Here is a 22,428-nt window from a genome sequence, read left to right as displayed (position 1 = left end):
AACCAACGCCACTTAAATGGACTTGATGTTCACGGCTTACAATGGCTGCTGATCATCGGTTTTAACAATCACTTCCACGTGAAATGCTAAATAACTATCTCCAATCAAAGGTTTTTTAAAAAATCAATCAGTTAAAGTTAAAATTAACATGGATTTGGATCCTGTGCTCTCTTTCCACAGAAAAGGGACTGAGTGCACAAGGGAAAAAGAAAGGATCAACCTAAGGAAAAAAATGATTAGTGCAAATTTAAATGCAGATTAATGTTTTCCTGGATTGGTGAAACTTCAACTTCAATACTTGTTTCTATTGGTGAAATGCTTATATAACACTGAGCAACACTATTTAGTCTGGTCATTCATTGGCTTCCCTAAATACTGCTGTGCGGTGCTGTGCTGACGCCTGCATTCCCCTACACCTGCTAAAGACACGTCCCTTAGCTCCTATTTACACGACGTGGCTCCTCTGTGCTTTAGCAGTTTCCTGCTTCAAGCAAGACTTAAATCAGTGATGTACTGAAGGCAGATGGAAAGACTTGTTGCACACTGCACGGCTTTGTCCCCACATCTTCTAGTTCATGCGGACTCTGTACTGCTAGCGGTGCCTGTGGTCTTCTTCTTGGTGCGCAATTTAACACTCTTTGATTGTGGCTGAAAAACAGATATTAAGAGGCAACTAATTAGGCGAGCTCTTCAGGAGTTGCTCACGCACACATGAACCTATTACATTAACTCAGCTGAAGGGAGATTGACACTGCATCAATCAGACCTACTGCCTGTACTGTCCACCACTGGCCCCACATTACTGTGATCAGGAACTATAAACAACTCCTATCAAAGTTTGGTGCCTTTGCTGTTTCTTAGCTGTACCCAAACTGATTCTACATCCTGATCTTTAGATCTAAGATCCTCTATCACTGATGCACTGATCCCAACCTTTATTGACAGTGACTCCACCTCCTTTGCCTTTTTGCCTGTCAAATACACTAGAACTTTCAGTTCCCCACTTTGTTCATGCTACAGCCATGTCTCTGTAATGGCAACTGACTGATCTCTATTTACTTGTATTTTGCTGTCAATTCATTTATGTTTTGCAAATTTGTATGCATTTAATTTGTGTGCCTTTAATTCTGTCTTATTATTTTTGCAATCTCTAGCCTTAACTGCGGCTGCACTCTTACGTTTGTATGTTCTGTCCCCTCCTGCCACATCTAATAGTCATTTCTCTTGTTACTTTCCAACGCTCTTACCTTCTCCTCCCTTTTCAGTTTCAAATTTTCTCTTACCCCTACTATTTCCCCAGTTATATGACTCATCAGAACATGGGTCCCAGCCCTAGGAATCAAAACCCATTTCTCCCACAACAATCTTTGATCCACCCATTAAACTCTCCAATTTGCCTATGGCTCAGGTGATAATCCATAGGTTATATATAACCTTTGAGGATCTGAGTTTTAATTTAGCCCTTAGCTGCTCAGACTTTCTAAGCAGAACCTCCTTCGTAGTCCTACCTATGGGGCAGCACGGTGGCACAGTGGTTAGCACTGCTGCCTCACAATGCCAGGAACCCAGGTTCGATTCCCGGCTTGGGTCACAATCTGCGTGAAGTCTGCATGTTTTCCCCGTGTCTGCGTGGGTTTCCTCCGGTGCTCCGGTTTCCTCCCACAGTCCAAAAGATGTGCTGGTTAGGTGCTTTGACCATGCTAAATTCTCCCTCAGTGTACCCGAACATGCGCTGGAGTGTGGCGACGAGGGGATTTTCACAGTAACTTCATTGCAGTGTTAATGTAAGCCAACATGTGACACAAATAGATGGATTTTCGAAAACTATGGGTGGGATTTTCCGGCTGCGCTCGCCCCAAAACCAGAAAGTCCCAAGGTCAACAGACCTTTCCATGGTTCACCCTTCACCCCTTTTCCCAGAATGGGAAAATTCACCCCAATGTCTTTGGTATCTACATGGAACAAGACCACTGGTTTCTCCTCCTCCCACTGCAAGTTCCTCTCCAGCTCAGAGCAGATGTCCTGACCCGTGGCACTGGGCAGCCTTCTGGACTCTCATTTCTGGCTGCAGAGAACTGTGTATATCCTCTCACTATATTGTCCCTTACTAGCACAACATTCTTATTAGCTCGCACCCACTTGAATGGCTTCTTGAACCATGGTGCCACAGTCAGTTTGCTAGATACCCCTGCAGTCCTCATGCTTGTCGATACAGGGTGCAAGCACTTTGAACTTGTTGGACAATTGCAAGGGCTAGGCCTCTTCCACTTCTATCTTCTCAATTTCATTATCTGTCTCACTTGTGGGAAACCCAACCTCATCAAGACTCTTTGAACTCAGTGCTGAGTGTATAGAACCGTCAAGTTATTTAAATTGGTATCCCTTTAAACGTTGCAAAATAATTGCTTGCCCATGTGTGTGAGAGGTGAAAAGTATTTGTTCCAGCAGTTTCAATAGCTGTTTGTTTACATAAGCCTTCGTGCTATCATTGTAGCATTATGAATGTGTAGCTGCTTTCTACAGCCTATCATGATCAGAGTGTGATGTGGGCAGGGCTTTTAAGTTCACAGTTTGATCGACAGTTCAAAGAGATTATTAAAGTATTAACTGTCTTTGATATGAGATTGCGAATAAAAATGTTTTCTTTTTAAAATGCATTAAGTACTTGCGGGGATTTAATTCTACTGATTGGGCTTTCATGAATGTGAGTAGTAGTTTATTATAGTGAAAGCTGTAACAGATGTTTAGATGTGTATTTTGTTCATATGGCCTCATATGGCCCCTGATGTCTATCCATGGCGGATAATGAGTGAATTGACATGGAGGATGTAAGGCCAAAACAAGGTGGGTTGGGGGGCATGAGTTGGCATTAACTTGGCCAGGGGGTTGCAAGAGGCCATGGGGGTGGTGGGGTGGGGGGTGGGACATGAGTGAGCATGAAGTTCACAATGGGGCTATGAGAAGCGATGGGGTTGGATGTGGGGGCATGAATGGGCATTAAGTTGGCAAGGCGTCTATAGGGGCCCATGGGATAGACGGGGCATGGCATGACATGGAGGGTATGAGGGCCTTTAGGGCGACGGGTGGGGAAGATCAATTGGCATGACTGGGACATGAGAAGTGTGTGTGGGGGGTAATGGAGTGTAAAGGGTGAGGGCTAGAGAGCCTATTTATTAACAAAGTAACCATGATAAAGTCCCAGAGGCCTATTAAAAAGCCTGCCTTGGCACTTGGCAGCTCTTGTGGCCGCTTCCAGTCTGTGTCTGGAGATGGTGGGCCCCACTTCTCACCACACAGTATCAGGAACACTGACTGTCGCTTAACAATTATCTATAAAGCAATGCAATGGGAGACAGTGATTAATGAGGGTGTAGAATGAATGGCATCAATAGCTTTGGCTATATGCAGGGAACAATAACATATCTAAAGTTGACTGAGGCTGGCAGTCATGACAAGATACCTCTGAACGCTGCAGCTTTTGTTTAGGGACTTTAAGGCTCTGGGTGCGTTTCGGCACTTTCTCCGCATCTTCATCCACCTGTTCTGGCTTCACATCTGGCTGCTCCGCTTCTGACTTCTGAGCCTGTGTGCTCCCTATCTCTTCACCTAAAGGAAGCCAGTGTGTGTCTGAGAAACAGCAAGGCAGAGGAGAAGAGGGTTAAAACTAAAAGCAATGTTTAGTAAGAGCACACCCTATAAAGATATTTTTTCTCAAAACAATGATGAATTGCTGAGTATGTAATTCTTAAATAAATGCAGACATGTTATCAATTCCATGGAATAAAATAGCTGAAACAATCTCAAATATCTTTTATATCTTCATTGTGAAGTGCTTGGGGACATTTTATTATGTCGCAGGTAATATATGAATTTGTTGTTGTTATAAGCATATAAAAATATAGCTTTCTTGATTCATGCCTTGCCAATGTCAGGACACACTGCTTTATTGATCATGACCCAATTGATCCAGTCGCAACTAAAATATGAAATAACATAGATAGGATCACAAGCAAGTATTCCTGCCCTACTGGTATGAAATTTAAAAAAACACCACTTCCTTTCATCTCTACAATGAAGTCTTAGCAGTCACTATGCTTCTGACCTATGTCAGACTCCTATTTATTGACTATAGCTCAGCCTTCACACTATTATTCTCACAAAACTCATCTCCAAACTTTGTGGCCTGGGCCTCGACACCTCTCTCTGCGACTGGATCCTGAGCTTCCTAACTCACAGACCACAATCAGTAAAGATAGGCAACAACACCTCTTCCACGATCATCCTCAACACCGGTACCCCACAAGGCTGTGTTCTCAGCCCCCTACAATACTCCTTATACACCGATAACTGTGTGGCCGAATTCCCCTCCAATTTGATTTTCAAGTTTGCTGACGACACCACCGTAGTGGGTCGGATCTCAAACAATGATGAGACAGAGTACAGGAATGAGATAGAGAATCTGGTGAACTGCTGCAGCAACAATAATCTCTCCCTCAATGTCAACAAAACGAAGGAGATTGTCACCGACTTCAGGAAGCGTAAAGGTGAACATGCCCCCTGTCTACATCAATGGGGACAAAGGGTCAAGAGCTTCAAGTTTTTAGGTGTCCAGGTCACCATCAACCTGCCCTGGTCTCCCCATGCTGACACTATAGTTAAGAAAGCCCACCAACACCTCTACTTTCTCAGAAGACTAAGGAAATTTGGCAGGTCAACTACGACTCTCATCAACTTTTACAGATGCACCATAGAAAGCATTCTTTCTGGTTGTATCACAGCTTGGTCTGGCTCCTGCTCTGTCCAAGACCGCAAGGAACGACAAAACGTTGTGAATGTAGCCCAATCCATCACGCAAACCAGCCTCCCATCCATTGACTCTGTCTACACTTTCCGCTGCCTCGGCAAAGCAGCCAGCATAATTAAGGACCTCACGTACCCTGGACATTTTCTCTTCCACCTTCTTCCATCGGGAAAAAGATACAAAAGTCTGAGGTCACGTACCAACCTACTCAAGAACACCTTCTTCCCTGCTGCCCTCAGACTTTTGAATGGACTTACCCTGCATTACGTTGATCTTTCTCTACACCCGAGCCATGACTGTAACACTACATTCTGCACTCTCTCATTTCTTTCTCTGTGAACGGTATGTTTTGTCTGTATAGCGCGCAAGAAACAATACTTTTCACTGCATGTTAAAACATGTGACAATAATAAATCAAATCAAAGTAGTTCATTGTATGTTAACTACAGTATGTTCCTAGTATATAATGGAGTGCAATAAAAGTTAAGGTTCTCTTACAGTGACTTTTGCATTGGAACTGTTAAAATAACAACTTACTACAATAAGCCTCAGTATTATAAACCTCCATTATAACAAACTCTTGTCATCAGAAACATGAACATTGCATTTACATGTTGGCATGACAACTAATCAATATCTCGTTATAGCATTGTTATGACAAAATACTTGATACCGCTCATCTCTGTATTTGTTCATGGAATGTGGGTGTCACTAGCTAGACCAGCATTTATTATGCATTCCTAATTGCGCATGGTGGCGAATTACCTTTTTGCACCGCTGCAGTCCACGTGTTGTAGGAATACCCATCGTCCTGTTAGGAAGGGAGTGCCAGGTATTTGACCCAGCGACAGTGAAAGCATGGTGATATAGTTCCAAGTCAGGATGGTGTATGACTTGGAGGGGAACCTGCAGATAGTGGCACTCCCATGCATTTGCTACCCTTGTCCTTCTTGGTGGTAAAGGTCACAGGTTAGTAAGGTGCTGTCTAAGGGGCCTCGGTGAGTTCTTGCAGTGCATCTTGTAGCTGGTACACACTGCTGCCACATCAGTGATCAAGGGATTGAATGTTTAAGGTGGTGGATGGGTTGCCAATCAAATGGGCTGCTTTGTCCTGGATGGTGTGAACTTCTTGAGTGTTGTTGGAGCTGCACTCATTCGGACAAGTGGAGAGTATTCCATCACACTCCTGACTTGTGCCTTGTAGATGGTGCTAAAGCCTTACGGAGTCAGACAGTAAATTACTTTGCAGAATTCCCAGCCTTTGACTTGCTCTTGTAGCCACAGTATTTATACAGCTAGTCCAGTTCAATTTCTGGGCAATGGTAAACCCTGCAGGATGTTGATGGGGAGGGATTCAGTGATGGTAATATGATTGTCAAGGGGAGATGGTTAGATTCTCTCTTGCTGAAGATGGTCATTGCCTGACACTTGTGTGGCATAAATATCACTTGTCATTTCTTAGTCCAAGTCCAAATATGTCTGAGTCTTGCTACATTGATAGAAATGATTAACACACATCTGAAGCTTCATTGCATTCAGTAGGGGAAGTATGTTCCTTTATCAAGTGATCCTGCATAAACATATGTTTCCCTCTAATGACTAATAAAGAAGTGTGGCTGTGCCATTGCTAATTGAATGATCAGAGAAAAGTATATACAATAAATGCTCAACGGAGAAATTGCAACTTACACATAATTTCCGGTTTGAAGCACAAAAGAGAAAAACAAGGATTAAAAGATTGGAGATGGGGCAGAAATTGCTCAGAACATTTTAACATCGAAGGCAATTTAGTGCTCTGGTTGCTTGTGTAGCAACGTTTTTAAGCCACTGGTGGGGACTTGCATATTGCCAGCAAAGGTCATAAATCCAGCATGTCATCATCATCATTGCTTGATACATTAGGCTTTAAACTTGGAGGGTAGTTTTAGAGGTTTTTTTGAGGCTTCAGGTTTGTGTGAGTCTCATAAACATTTATTAATTAGCTCCAAAGAACCTCTATCCAATTATGTGATTGTGTTTATGTACCAGGCTTACCCATGAAGGTTTAATGCATCACACAAGTATGGACCCTTTATACCACACCTTGAGCCAACTCAAAAAGAATGAACCTTATATACCAAACCTATTGCCATCCATACAAGAAGAGATACAAAAGCCTCAAATGCCATGCTGAATGCGACCCGCACAATGAGAAATCCTACATACTCGGCACACATGAATGAACACATGAATGAGGGGCGGCACAGTAGCACAGTGGTTAGCACTGCTGCTTCACAGCGCCAGGGACCCGGGTTCAATTCCTGGCTTGGGTCACTGTCTGTGTGGAGTTTGCACGTTCTCCCCATGTCTGTGTGGGTTTCCTTCGGGTGCTCCGGTTTCCTCCCACATTCTCAAAGACGTGCTGGTTAGGTGCATTGACCCGAACAGGCGCCGAACTGTGGCGACTAGGGGAATTTCACAGTACCTTCATTGCAGTGTTAATATAAGCCTTACTTGTGACTAAAAATAAATAAACTTTTTATTTTAACTTATGTGCAAATCTATTCAGTTTTCAAGTCCACCAGTTACAGAGTAATAGCTTATGTCCTCATGGCACAAAACCATCCTGACATGGAACCATATCGCCGTCCCTTCATTGTCATTGGGTCAAAATCCCAGAACTCCCTCCTTCACAGCACTGTGGGTGTTCCTACACTACATGGACTATAGCCGTTCAAAAAGGCAGCTTACCAACACCTTCACAAGGGCAATTATTGATTCAGGCCTAGCCTGCAATGCCCACATCCTGTGAACAACCATTTGGTGTTCCACTGCCAAAGATGTAGTGGGTTGAGACATCCGACCTGCCACAAGCATGTGGCTCTGAAGCTGACCAATTTTCTGCAGTGGGAAGTAAGTTGGATGTAAGTGGGTGAAGGAAAGCTTGTAGCAGATTTAAAAGTGGCTTCTGGGGTAGCTAAGGAAAGTCCAAATCTATTTTTGGAAAAATATTTTACACTTGGGGTGGGGAGGGGAGATCAATAAATCTTCCTGTGATATATTCAACTCTGTTGGGGAATATAAATCTCCCCACAGCCCAGAGCAATGCTGGAAGTCAGGGATGTAGAGGAATTGCTAATACACACAGGACAGGAAATGGTTCCTATCACATAACCTCATCTACTGTCCCTAATTATAATAAGGTCTGTTCAAATATACCAAGGGTGGTTGAGGTGAGCAGGAGATGGTCAAGCAGCATGAACAGCATGGTGGCACAGTGGTTAGCACTGCTGCCTCACAGAACCAGGGACCCGGGTTCAGTTCCATCATCGGGTCACTGTCTGTGTGGAGTTTGCACATTCTCTCTGTGTGTGCGTGGGTTTCCTCCGGGTGCTCCGGTTTCCTCCCACAGTCCAAAAATGTGCAGGGTAGGTGGATTAGCCAGGATAAATGCACAGGGTTATGGAGAAAGGGTGGGAGAGAGCACCTGGGTGAAATGCTCCTTCGGAGTCTTAATGGGCCGGATGGCCTCCTGTTGCACTGTTGAGATTCTATGTTTTTATCCAATTTCCTGCTTAAACTATACTCAGAAGCTGGTGGAATGAAGAGGAAAATATAAGCCAGTGTCTGCACTATTGTGAGCCCAGTCAGTCAATCACAGGGTCTCTTTGGACGACTGATTCCAGTACATTGTCACAGATTAATAAATCACACTGACTGCATTAAGTGTATATGTGCATGTTTATGGATATATGATGCACACACCTTCAGCTTATTCTAGACCAGACTATAAATCTGAACATTCATCCACTTAAACATCCAAATCCATCTCATGTTGTACATCCATAACCATATTGATGTCATCCCCCATGTCCCTGGCACAGCTTAACTGCTAACCTTGCTTCTTGCAGACAACAGAGCACACTCTGTTTTCCTGCAATGAATCAACTGTTACCATGAACTGCCAACAAATCTCCTTTATCCAAAGACTACTGGCACAGGATGGTGGACAGTGCTCGTTGCGTGTCTGCATCAGTGATCATTAACTGAGCAGGCACAATGGAGGGATGTCCAATGAATGGTGGAGAAGGCAGAACTTGGACTTACTCTGGTCCATATAGAGCTGAGCTAATGTCTGACTGGCTACTTATCAGGCTACAAAAGAGCTCATCAATATTCCACACACATACGGCGCCACTGAGCAGCTTTTGCCAAACACTGAAGCCAAGCAACTAATCTTTTTCACTCCGTTCAAGCAGACCTCATGTTTATTCAGACCATGTGACACTGAGGTAGTGCAGAGCTCCTGCAGCACTCAGCTGAACTATTTGAACCTCTCAGTAGCTGTAGCTCACTGAATTTCCAGGGTCACGTCTTTGCCTCTTCCCATTATCATGTAGTTTAATTCTGTACGGAAACTCTTTGAACATATGAAATTATACTGGGGGTTATTTTGACTGCATGTCGTAGGGTGCCAGTAAATCAGCAGACTATTTTACAATTCTCCCAGTTTCATTATATTGGTAATAAAAAATGAGGAGATATACAACAGACAGGCGATTCGCTTTTAACCCATTCACATTAATGCAGTCAAAATGAGCCCATTTTTCCACATTTAGTCCAAACGTGATGAATAATGAACGCTACCAAGAATGAATATGAAACATTTTCAACAATGTCAGTTGACAGCACAAGACGATATTGCCAAAATGAAATTTTACACAGCCCAAGATCAAATCAATAATGGCCAGGATTATCATTTAAATATGCACATAATCAGTCAAAAGCAAAATACGACACAAGTTGGAAATCTGAAATAATATCAGAAAATGCTGGAAATAATTAACAGGTCTGTGGAGAAAGAAACTGAGTTGACAGGCAGGGGTGGGATTGGAGGCAGGCAGATGCTATAAATAGCCCCACGTGCCAACATGCCCACTTCACTTCATTCCTACTGATGGCAAGTTTCTTCAGTTTGGGGGAAAGTGAATCCAGAAACCTGCCCGATTTGGGAATGGGGCCAATTAATGTTATTGAACTCATTGCAAGGTCATTAAAGTGAAAGTGGATTTTTTTGGGGGGGGGGGGCGGGGGGGTGGAGGTGGTAGTAGTACATGGGTTGAACATTGAACTGGGAACAGTCTAGCTGCATCGAGGTGACAACGAAACAGAGAGCCATAGACAGACACACCAAGATATCAAGTGGGCTTATAAAAGGAAGGGTGGCTGGGAGGGGCACTGAGTTACCATCGGGTGTGTAGAGATTGAAGGGAGAGTGGTCTGTATGTGCTCAGGCAGAATAGGGGATTGTGACCCACTTGACATTTTCGGGATGCTAGTGGAGGCATTAAGGTTCCAGAGACTATTGTGAGTAACGCAAGGAGAAAGCTGATAGTGAGGTGGTAACTCGAGATTTCTATCTGTGTCACAAAAGAGCTCACAACTCACAGCACTGCTTACCACGAACTGTCAAACTCACTGTGCTCTTGAACATCTGGTTTCTTCCAAAGATTCTCCAAGCCACTGCAGACGCTGGTGGCATCTCACACACGGCTGCACATTATTGCAACCCGCAGGTCGTTGATGCCCTCCCTCAGTGCAAGAGCTGGACTGTTCATATAATTTCAGACAGGTGGGCCCTCATAGGCACAAAGAGAAACGGGATTTGCCTCCATCGTTGGATACCCCTAGGTGCAGGGCATCATCCATGTTACCACCAAGTTGTTGACTGAGCAGCCAGTGTGATTCATCAACAAGAAAGAGCTTCTACTCCTTTAAAGTTCAGCTGGATTGTAACCACAGGAGCTGCCTCCATGTGTGTGCTCACCTTCCTGGCCGTGGCTCCTTCATCCCCTGGCCGTCCATGGTGCCAGGCTCCTCACTCCACCAAACTCCGTGAAGGATTCTAGGCAACATGGGAACTCACTTGAAGAGGTGGCTACTCACCTTCTTAAGTGTCAAAGTTACAAAGTGCGTGTTTATAAATGAAGCAAACTCCAGTGAACTACTCAGCACACTGCTCAACATGGTGGCCACCATTCTTGGCCACTTCTGCATGGTACTCCCCTGATGGCCTCAAACGAGGTGAAGGCAGCTGCTCAGTTCATGGCTGAGATGCATGCGATGGCTGCCCTTGATGTGCAGATACCATTGGGGACATTTCCAGTTGCTGCTGCCTCAAGGGCAATGCAGGGCAGCCTCCATCACTGGGCCCTACTGAACTGTTGGGTCCTCAGTCAGAGAGTCCAAGGAAGCTGGTGATGATGTTGGCATCCCAAGGTATGGCACCCCCTCTTTGGTGACTGCCTCAGACTTTAGTTGGCACCCCAGCTGGGGTGCAAATGGCATCCACTCCAAACATCTTTGCAGCGTTTGTGCCAGTGACCATTCAATGCTACAGAGTGTGGCATACACTCCGTGCACATTAGCACATTGCTCCTATGTCTGCTCTGAATGCAGCCACATATGACCCTCCATGAGGTTGATCGTTCTCTCAGTGAAGGAGCTCATACAGTCAAAGCTCTGAACCATGGTGGTGCAGTTGAACTAGATGGAGTTCTTTTTTCTCAGCTCATGCGCCTCAGCGAACTCTGGAATGTGGTCACACATATGTTGCTGCTGGTCTATGTAAAACTTTCTCTCACCTATGCCCAGCTGAGCATAACTATTTTTGTCCTTCATCCTCAGGGGGAACTTCCCACAACTAGCTCTGTCTCTCTCGCCTCCTGCTGCACACTAGTGCTGTGCTCTTCAACCAGTGCCACCCAATGTCATCACACATGAGGACCCAGCGATGAGAGTCTATCTCCACTGATGCTTGCTGTTGTAAGATATGATGGTGCTAGCTCTGCTGTCTTAATTTTCCAAGAGGACCCCAGTGTCCTCGGGCTCAAGAGATTCCCCTCCATCACAAAACCCATGGGAGACACAAGAAGAGGCCATGAGAACTACTCTTGGAGAGGGAGCAGCCTCTGCAATGCTGAGGCTTCCCACTACAGCTGAGGCTTTGGCATGCTGTAGGACAGGGAGGATTGCACTCTATCTACAGATAGCAATGTCTCTTTGGCCTCTCAATGAGGAATGCCCATCTCTCCTCCTTCAACCTACTCCTGAGGGGTCACCCTGGCAATTTCCATGGCTCTCTTCTCGCCATGGGGATGAGGCACTCACTCCTCTAATGGTGAGTCCTTCCCCTGGGACTGTGCACTCTTTTCACCTGTATGGGCAAAAGAGAGAAGGATATGGCACCAATGCCATATCTCATTGATATAAGAAGTTGCATGTATCAATGTTGCTAGATCTCTTTCACACTGTGGTTCTGAGTATTGCTGGTGGTCATTAAATGCCCTGGCCACATATTTCCCCTATATTCAGGATCAGCATGTGCCCTCAGGTTTCTCAGCTGGAGTGTCTGCTGGAGACTCAATACTTAGAGACCTCTCATCAGGGTCTGGTGCTGCACTCACTTTTCTAGAGCAAAGGTCATTGAGCATTCTCCGGCACTGGACTCAATTCCTTCAGACTACATTTCATCTGCAGATGGCCTCTCTCTCTCTCCTCTCCCTCATGGCCTCCAAGCGTTGGAGAACTGAAGGTCAGCCCTGCCCTGGGGAGCAGGCCTCTGCCTCTCCTGCTGCAACCATTTTTTATACAAATGGCCAGTGTGATGTCTTTAAATGGGGGCATGTGCTTACACAATCCTGTTTCCTGATCCCAGAAGGAAAATGCTGCCTAACATTTCAGGACAAAATAAGACCATTGCCCTGAAACATGAATTCTGTCTCTCACTCTGTCTCTCACTTTGCAGGCCAGAATTTGACCGCCCCGTCTGGCACAGGAATCGGAGCGAGTGGACAATGGGAAGGTCCGTTCAACTCGGTCGAGATTTTACAGTTTCAGGACAAGAGAGGCCGTAAAATTTATCTACAGATAGCAATGTCTCTTTGTCCTCTCAATGAGGAATGCCCATGTCTCTTACTCTGTGTGTGTCTCTTTCTCTCTCTCTCTCCGCAAAGTCTGCCTGAGCTGCTGATTGTTTGCAGCACATTCCATGTGTATAATCAGCTGGCCTTGGACATTCTCAGGATAGAACAGCTACAGTTAACGAGATCATTGCTGCTGAACCTCGTTAACACCAATCATGAAAGATAATTTGCAAACAACCTTATCAGAACCAAAGCACTCTGTCACCGTGAGAACATGAATGGTTATGGGGAGGGAAGGAGTGGAAACAGCAAACGGGCCTTTTCTGAAGGCTGGTGACTGTGTCATGTTTGTGTGGCCCCTTACCAGAAGTCACTTCCATCCCAGTTACATTTTAATTAAGGTTAAGAGAAGGTCGGATGAATTGATGATCTGTGCTGGGCCTGAGGGCACTGTAGGATGACATACTGCTCCTCAAAGCAGGGTTTTAGAAGCATGGAGGAGTGGCCAGGGGAGACAAATCACTGAGTCTGAACCTCCAAACCTGATTGAAATAGGAATGATGAATATTATGTCCACAACGATTCCTCAATACATCATTGCACCATCATTTATCAGTGAACACAAGATTGGAACCTCTGCTTATATCTATTGGATTTTGTTTCCCCTTGTGGTTGGTTTAACGACCATAGCAATAATGTGTATTGAAAAGAGTTTTTCTGAAACTCACCAGGATCATTGATCATTTCTGGAATGTTGCCGATGGAAGTTCTCATGAGGGGGTCAGTGCTGCGCAGGTGGATCGCGTCTTCATCTCTGAGCAGTGTCAGATCCTGCATGCTGAAACTCCGCAGCTTGTCCGAGAGCACGCCTTGACCCTGAGCAATAAAGTGATCTTATCAACAGGGTGAAATCTGACAGCAGCATCACAATTAACTCTGAATAATGGTGAGAGGGGACACAACTGGAAGTTAGTCTCCTCGTCAGTCTGAAAGGCTCGATACTTGGCTCCCTTGAATTCAAAAGGCAAGTCTTAATTTAAATACTTATTTTTGAAAATCAAAATTCAGGACAGTTTTACCTATCATACTGAGCAGAGGTGAAGGTACTTTGTTAAGGTTATAAATTAAAAGGTTTCAACTGTGCGTCAGAAATAATTGGTCATTTCTGAATTACATGCTACAGATCAAAGAGTTTTAACAACACCAGGTTAAAGTCCAACAGGTTTATTTGGTAGCAAATGCCATTAGCTTTCGTTTGCGGTGTTAATGGTAGTCATGATGTGGAGATGGCGGTGTTGGACTGGGGTAAACACAGTAAGAGTTTTAACAACACCAGGTTAAAGTCCAATTTGCTACCAAATAAACCTGTTGGACTTTAACCTGGTGTGGTTAAAACTCTTACTGTGTTTACCCCAGTCCAATGCCGGCATCTCCATATCATGACAGATCAAAGAGACAGACAATCTTGGGGGGCAGGGGGAGGGTGCAAATCTTCACAATCTGCTTCTCAGGAGAATATTCAGGATCCTCGAATAGCCACCACCTGGTCACATGCCTCACATGTCACATGCCAGTCTCCAGCTGCAATTTTACAACTCATCCGCTTCATCCTGGACCACAATGTCTTCACCTTCAACAACCAGTTCTTCATCCAGACACACGGAACAGCCATGGGGACCAAATTCGCATCTCAATATGCCAACATCTTCATGCACAGGTTTGAACAAGACCTCTTCACCGCACAGGACCTTCAACCGATGCTATGCACTAGATACATCGATGACATTTTCTTCCTTTTGGACTCATGGTGAACAGTCACTGAAACAACTATATGATGACATCAACAAGTTATATCCCACCATCAGACTCACCATGGACTACTCTCCGGAATCATCTGCATTCTTGGACACATGCATCTCCATCAAGGATGGTCACCTCAGCACTTCACTGTACCGCAAGCCCACGGATAACCTCATGATGCTCCACTTCTCCAGCTTCCACCCTGAACACGTTAAAGAAGCCATCCCCAACGGACATGCCCTCCATATACACAGGATCTGCTCAGATGAGGAGGATCGCAACAGACACCTCCAGACGCTGAAAGATGCACTCATCAGAACAGGATATGGCGCTCAACTCATCGATCGACAGTTCCAACGCGCCACAGTGAAAAACCGCACCAACCTCCTCAGAAGACAAACACGGGACACGACGGACAGAGTACCCTTCGTCCAGTACTTCCCCGGAGCGGAGAAGCTACAACATCTTCTCCGGAGCCTTCAACATGTCATTGATGAAGATGAACATCTCGTCAAGGCCATCCCCACACCCCCACTTCTTGCCTTCAAACAACCACGCAACCCCAAACAGACCATTTTCCGCAGCAAACTACTCAGCCTTCAGAAGAACAGTGACCACGACACCACACAACCCTGCCACAGGCAACCTCTGCAAGACGTGCCGGATCATCAACATGGATGCCATCATCTCACGTGAGAACACCATCCACCAGGTACACGGTACATACATTTGCAACTCGGCCAACGTTGTCTACCTGATACGCTGCAGGAAAGGATGTCCCGAGGCATGGTACATTGGGGAGACCATGCAGACGCTACGACAACGGATGAATGAACACCGCTCGACAATCACCAGGCACGAGTGTTCTCTTCCTGGTGGGGAACACTTCAGCGGTCACGGGCATTCGGCCTCTGATCTTCGGGAAAGCGTTCTCCAAGGCGGCCTTCACGACACATGACAGCGCAGAGTCGCTGAGCAGAGACTGATAGCCAAGTTCCGCACACATAAGGACGGCCTCAACCGGGATCTTGGGTTCATGTCACACTATCTGTAACCCCCACGACTTACCTGGGCTTGCAAAATCTCACTCACTGTCCTGTCTGGAGACAATACACATCTCTTTAACCGGTGTTTAATGCTCTCTCCACTCACATTGTCTGCACCTTTAAGACTTGATTACCTGTAAAGACTTGCATTCCAACCATTATTTTGTAAATTGAGTTTGTGTCTTTATATGCCCTGTTTGTGAACTGAAATCCCACTCACCTAATGAAGGGGCAGCGCTTCGAAAGCTTGTGGCTTTTGCTACCAAATAAACCTGTTGGGCTTTAACCTGGTGTTGTGAGAATTCTTATCCAGATTAGGCTGCCATAAGGAACTTACTAAACAATATTCATGAGTGCAAGCTGCATAATCAGGCAGGAAATAGTTTGAAGCTGCAGCTGCTACTTAAAGTGCTTCCTTAACTCTTGCTTGGCGCAAACGTCCAAATGGCTGTGATAGGAATACTGATCAACTGCACTGTCATGGGAGCAAAGTATCACTATCTTCTGAAGCTTCTTTACTGCTTGTGAAGGAATTGAAGTAAAGGAGGGAAATCAATCAACAGGAGCTTTATGCAGTCCAATAGCTGGTTATTGGACAGAGTCATAAGAACATAAGAACTAGGAGCAGGAGTAGGCCATTCGGCCCCTCGAGCCTGCTCCGCCATTCAATAAGATCATGGCTGATCTTTGTGGACTCAGCTCCACTCACCATGACCCTTAATTCCTTTACTGTTCAAAAATTTATCTATCCTTGCCTTAAAAACATGCAATGAGGTAGCCTCAACTGCTTCACTGGGCAGGGAATTCCACAGATTCACAACCCTTTGTGTGAAGAAGTTCCTCCTCAACTCAGTCCTCAATCTGCTCCCCCTTATTTTGAGGCCATACCCCCCTAGTTCTAGTTTCACCTGCCAGTGGAAACAACTTCCCTGCTTCTACCTTATCTATTCCCTTCATAATCTTATATGTTTCTGTAAGATCTCCCCTCATTCTTCTGAATCCCAAAGCGTATAGTCCCAGTCTACTCAGTCTCTCCTCATAAGCCAACCCTCTCAACTCCGGAATCAACCTAGTGAATCTCCTCTACATCCCCTCCAGTGCCAGTATATCCTTTCTCAAGTAAGGAGACCAAAACTGTACACAGTACTCCAGGTGTGGCCTCACCAGCACCTTATACAGCTGCAACATAACCTCGCTGTTTTTAAACTCCATCCCTCTAGCAATGAAGGACAAAATTCCATTTGCCGCGTTGATTACCTGCTGCACCTGCAAACCAATTCCTTGTGATTCTTGCACAAGGACACCCAGATCTCTCTGCACAGCAGCATGCTGCAATTTTTTACCATTTAAATAATAGTCCATTTTGCTGTTATTCCTACCAAAATGGATGACCTCACATTTACCAACATTGTTTCCATCTGCCAGACCCTCGCCCACTCACTTAGACTATCTATCTCTCTTTGCAGACTTTCAGCGTCCTCTGCACACTTTGCTCTGCCACTCATCTTAGTGTCATCTGCGAATTTTGACACACTACACTTGGTCCCCAACTCCAAATCATCTATGTAAATTGTAAACAATTGCGATCCCAACACTGATCCCTGAGGCACACTACTAGTCACTGATCGCCAACCAAAAAAACACCCATTTACCCCCACTCTATGCTTTCTGTTAGTTAACCAATCCTCTATCCATGCTAATACATTACCCATAACATCATGCACCTTTATCTTATGCAGTGAGTAAGAAAGAAGTTTAATGGTGTAAGGATATCTGCAATGATAAAGTTAACCACTATTTCACCAGTAGACAGGCATATCATCATGAGTTGCCACTCTTCCTGTCTCACTGTAACTTAGACTATGGCCTCGATCATCCTGAAACTGTAAAATCCTGTCCAAGATCAATGGACCTTTCCATGGTCCGTTCCTTGCCTGCACCGATTCCTGAGACAGGCAGATTGGTAAAATTCCAGTGTACATGTTGCGATCTTACAAATCAGCTCTTTCCAATGTTCATATGGGTCTATAATACATTACTGCCACTTGTAACTGCAGTCACATTATCTTTTGAAAATGGAAAAGCACAAACCAACATTTCAACAATAGGCATGATGAATATTAAATTTTTCACATGCAAGATGGGATGCTGGGTGGACTCTTGGGTCTCTCCTGAAACTGACCAATAGGGAACAAACCTTTATTTTAGATCTTTGGGTCAGTTTGAACAGGCCATCGTCAATGTCCTATGGCCTGGAGTACAGATAAAGTGGGTCCAAAGCTAGTACTATCGTGTTCCTAATTATCTTAATTCACTGGCTCATTCGCTCATCTACATACATATATTACCATGATCATATTATTAGAGATGCTATCTCTGCTAAAAGGGTTGTCTTGTGGACAATTCTATTATTTATTCTAGGAATGCCAATGTCATTGGGAAGGCTGCGTTTATTAACAATCCCTGGTTGGCCTAGAAAATGATGTTGGGTCTCCTCGTGCTGATGGTGCTCCTATTATGGTGCTGGGTTGGGAGTTCCAGGACTCTGATGCAGGCGACCAAGATATATATGTCTAAGTTATGATGGCGATTAATCGGCAGGAGAATTTGCTGCTTTTGTCCTTCCTGATGGTAGAAGTTAGATTAAAAGGTACCTATAAAATCAATTCAGTGAGCTACTACAAATGCATCCTGGACGTGAGAATAAATGTTGCCATAATGATAAATGAGGTTAATACAGAGGACAGATAAAGTGGACTATTCTATCCTCAATTGTGCGTCAAGCTTCTTGCACATCATTGCATCTGTACCCATCCAGGTAATTGGGGAGTATTCCACCTTACCCTTGTTTTGAGCCTTGTTTTGAGCACTTGGAACCTCAACAATTATGCACAGGCGAGTTCCCCTCCAACTCTTCTGGTGGGCCAGCAGCTGATTCGTCCATCTGCCCTCAGTTGGCAGCTTTGAATGTCCCGATGCCATATTTAAACACCAATACAGTACACTGTTATCACTCCCTCCAGCCCACTTGGCTTCACCAGACCATGCAGTGTGTCCAGGATCCAGAGGCAAAAGGTGAGCAGCTGCAAGAAGGCAACACCTGCTTTCACTGCCAAGGCCCTAGAGGCCCTTATTCGAGGAGTCCTGTACCCAAGGGGTGTTACCAGGAAGCACACCTCTTTAGCCTGGGAGGCCATTGCCTAGGAAGTCAGCGTTGCTCTCACCCTCCCATCCGCTCCGCCAGGGTAAGTCCTCTCTCAGCTCCTTCCACTATCAAACTTTCTGAAACAGCAACGAAGCTGGAATTCTCTGTGAAAGCCTAGCTGTCCCCAGTCATATGACCTGACCTGTCAATTATCCCAATCAAGCTCTACTATGCAATCCTAGAGGAACACTAAAACAACAGAACACTGCATTAGTTCCAATTAAAACAAACATTGTATCAATTATACTGCTTCAGTAACAGTAGAGGATACCGGTTGTAGACAAAATGGCTCCGATAAAATGCCTGGGACTGCTCGAAACATCCTACAGAGAAACATCATTAAAATATATTTCTTAAAGGCACAGTATTGTCACATTTTCATACTGAAAAGTGGCACTGACCTGCTTACAACAAAGGTGAAATGGCCTGGCCAAAAAGGTCAGCGTGAAGGTGACACATACATACAAGGGAAAAGCAGAAAATAGTTGCAAGACTATTCAGCATTAAATGAAACATGTAATTTGGAGGTAACTATCATAGGTGGGCTGAAGACTCCGTGAGGAAAACTGTTGAAAGTGTACAAGCCAAGATGTAACGCAGTGTAAGATGGGACATGAGCTGCAAGTTGCAGATTGTAGTTTCAGGCCTTCCTGGGCATTAACTGGGCTCCTACTTACCTGGAGCCTGTGTGGCAGTTGGCTCTTGCTAAATGACAGGTAGGTCTGTCAAAGCCTGGGGACAAAGCTGGTGACATAATGACAGGCACAGCTAAAATACCCTTCCATTTCCTTAGCCTGACTTCTTTCACCATGCCACGCTGAATTGGGAGTGCAATCCTATCAAGCAGGAATCAAAACTTACCTTCATATTACAGTTAAAGCACACGGATTCCCTGTGACTGCCCTATGTTTCAGTGAAGAAAACATATCCCCCGAAGACGATTATGAAATAAAGGTCACTAAAAGGCACTGAAAAAGCCACCTAAATAAGGACACAATAGTAATAAGGTTCTGTAATTGCAATAAAAGACACACAAAGAGCCTGTTTCCTCAGGGCCTTTTCTTGTATCTGTCAGGCAAGAGGACAATCATTGTGTCAGTTATTTATTAACTATTACTGCAAGTATGATGCCACTTTCAATCTACTGCACCTTCGGATACATTTTCATCTTCAATGAAGCACTATTCTGCGGTAGTTGGTTTAAGAAACCCAGTTTCACTCATGTCTCCTTATAATTAAAACCTTTCAAGATTAAAGTTATCTTAGTGAACTTTCTGCACCATCTCTGAAATGGACTTGACATCCTACCTAAAGTGATGAACCTAAAATTAGGCGCTCCAGTATAATTGTGTCCAAATAAATGACAAATATATTTCACATTATCGCTCTCCACTTTTACACCAAACCTGTATTATTAAAAGCTGGGGTGCCATCTGATTTTTTTTTTGAGAGATCGCAGTATGGAGGATTGAAACACTCCTGGAGACTTTGCCAACTTTTATTACATTGGACTTTTACACCTAACAGCAAGAGAACTTCCACTCCATTTGTCTGAGTTGGATATGGTGTTAACAGGATTAGCATAGTCTCCCTTTGTCTTGTAAGAGGTGTGAAAAAGTGATGATGCTATTCCACTGTACCTCCCAATGCTCTTGCCTCTGTTGGGGAGGTGCAGGGGGAAGCAATGAAGAGTTAATTTGCCTCTTCATCCAATCCAGCTTCCCTGAAGGAGAATGATACAGACATTGTCGGTTCCAATCCTCATGCTCATTACGTGTGGATGAAGTAGTGGGCCAGGATTCTCCCACCTCACCCGCGGTTTGGATTATCCAGTCCTGCGCATGTGAATGGTGATTTGGCTGAGCGTCAAATTCTCTGTTCTCGCTGGCAGTGGTTGCGGGCTGTGTGAGATTGGAGAACTCTGGCCTTGGTATTTTAAACTCTCAATAAAACCACTATAGACTCTTAGTAGTGAAGGTACTCATCACGCCTACCATGTCGGACTTGAGTGTGACTTTACGTTGCCTCATTTTGTAACACCTTTCTGTTGGAGACGAGGCAAACACTTGCAGTGAGAATGGTCGGAATTAATTCATCTCCAGCCGGCAGAGTTAGGGAGTTTTACCTCTGCAAGAAGTCCACTGACAGAAGTGGTGCACGACAATTCATTGACACAGCGTAGTAAAGCCCCCAGGCTAAGAAAGCCTACAATTACCTTAGCTGCAGCTGTGACTGCAGCATTGGCAGCGAGATTGAGTCCGCGTTTCCCAAACCGCATCATGGTCTCATAGCTGCGATCTTTGGCTTGGCTTATGTATTCATCAATTTCCTACAGACAGGAAAGAGAAGAATTAAAATCAAAATGACCAACATCCTGTTGAAATCTACAACAAAAGAGGGCAAAGGTAACTCAACATGCTGCAGAAACAGCTTTACATTGTCCATGAGTATCACATGAAAAGGAGAGTCTAGTTGCAGCTCCAATGCAGATATCTTCATTCATGTCAGAAAACACTTATTTAAAGTCTACTGCGTTTTCTCACCTCAGGGTCATCAATCCTATTATGTTTCTAAGGAAAGTAACATTCAGGGTGGCTGACTTACAATTTTTTACTCCGGGAGCAGAAACAGGGGCATCCCTTGTGCAGCCTGAGGTGGCATAGGAACCCAGTAATTTATCCATTTAAATTTGTAACTCTCCAAAGAGTAGCACTTGGAGAAATCCCCAACTTGTCCACCCACTCAGTTAGAAAGAGTAATATATAGTGGGGAGAGAAAGCAAGAGTGTCTTGAAAATGTGCAAGGGGGAATAGTTGGCATAAAGCTACAGGTGCCTCTAAACCTCTGATTGTCACCTGCTGCACACTCCACCCTCACATAGTGAGTGATGTGTTGCATTTTACACTGATCTGTGTTACTCTTCACAGCACTGAATAGCACTCCACATCAATACCTACTGTCACCTCAGGGTGATAATGAAGCGATGTTGCTGAAGGCAAGAATATCAATAAAGGATAGCGTAATTTGTAGAGTGGAGAAATTTGGAAAGTTTTGCCTGTGTGAACTTCATTAAGACCAGAGGACATGTGTCCGCTATCCAATCAGGCAATGCAAAGCCACACTGTCTCAGCTCAGAAGACTTTGGGTTAGTGATATTTGAATGCTTTCAGGATCCTATTCCAGGGCATAAACAGAGAACAGAGAGAGAGAACAAAACACAGGAACAGGCCCTTCGGCCTACCAGGCCTGCACCGATTCCTAATCCTTATTTAGACCCACTACTTATTGCCCACACAGTTTCCATCCCTCTGTTTGCCTCCCATTCATGTGTCTATCAAGATATGCCTTGAGCATTGCTAACACGCCGGTTTCCACCACCTCCACCGGCAGCACGTTCCAGGCACCCACAACTCTCTGTGTGACAAACTTTCCTAAACTTTCCCTCTCTCACCTTGAACCTGTGCCCTCTTGTAATTGACACCTCCAGCCTGGGAAAAAGCCACTGACTATCCACCCTGTCTGTGCCTCTCATCATTTTCTGGACCTCTATCAGATCGCCCCTGAGCCTCTGTCTTTCCAGTGAAAACAATCCGAGTTTATCCAACCTCTCCTCAGACCAAAAACTCTCCAGACCAGGCAAAATCCTGGTGAACCTGCTTTGCACTCTCTCCA

At 44.8% G+C, this 22,428-nt stretch overlaps 1 protein-coding gene across 1 annotated transcript in view; it reads right to left on the bottom strand.

Moving 5' to 3' along the window:
- Positions 1–573: 573 nt before the first annotated feature.
- The window catches only part of LOC144505354 (receptor expression-enhancing protein 2-like), an 86,374-nt gene continuing 64,519 nt past the window's right edge, over positions 574–22,428 (bottom strand). The window contains exons 6-9 of the mRNA XM_078231475.1: positions 20,972–21,085; positions 13,434–13,581; positions 3,461–3,627; positions 574–648 (exon numbers count right to left, since the gene is read on the bottom strand). Of these exons, the coding sequence (XP_078087601.1) occupies positions 574–648; positions 3,461–3,627; positions 13,434–13,581; positions 20,972–21,085 (504 nt within the window). The remainder of the gene's footprint in view (positions 649–3,460; positions 3,628–13,433; positions 13,582–20,971; positions 21,086–22,428) is intronic.

Source organism: Mustelus asterias, chromosome 16 (assembly GCF_964213995.1).
Source record: "Mustelus asterias chromosome 16, sMusAst1.hap1.1, whole genome shotgun sequence".
Taxonomy (NCBI): domain Eukaryota; kingdom Metazoa; phylum Chordata; class Chondrichthyes; order Carcharhiniformes; family Triakidae; genus Mustelus; species Mustelus asterias.
This window is presented reverse-complemented; position numbering and strand designations above follow the sequence as displayed.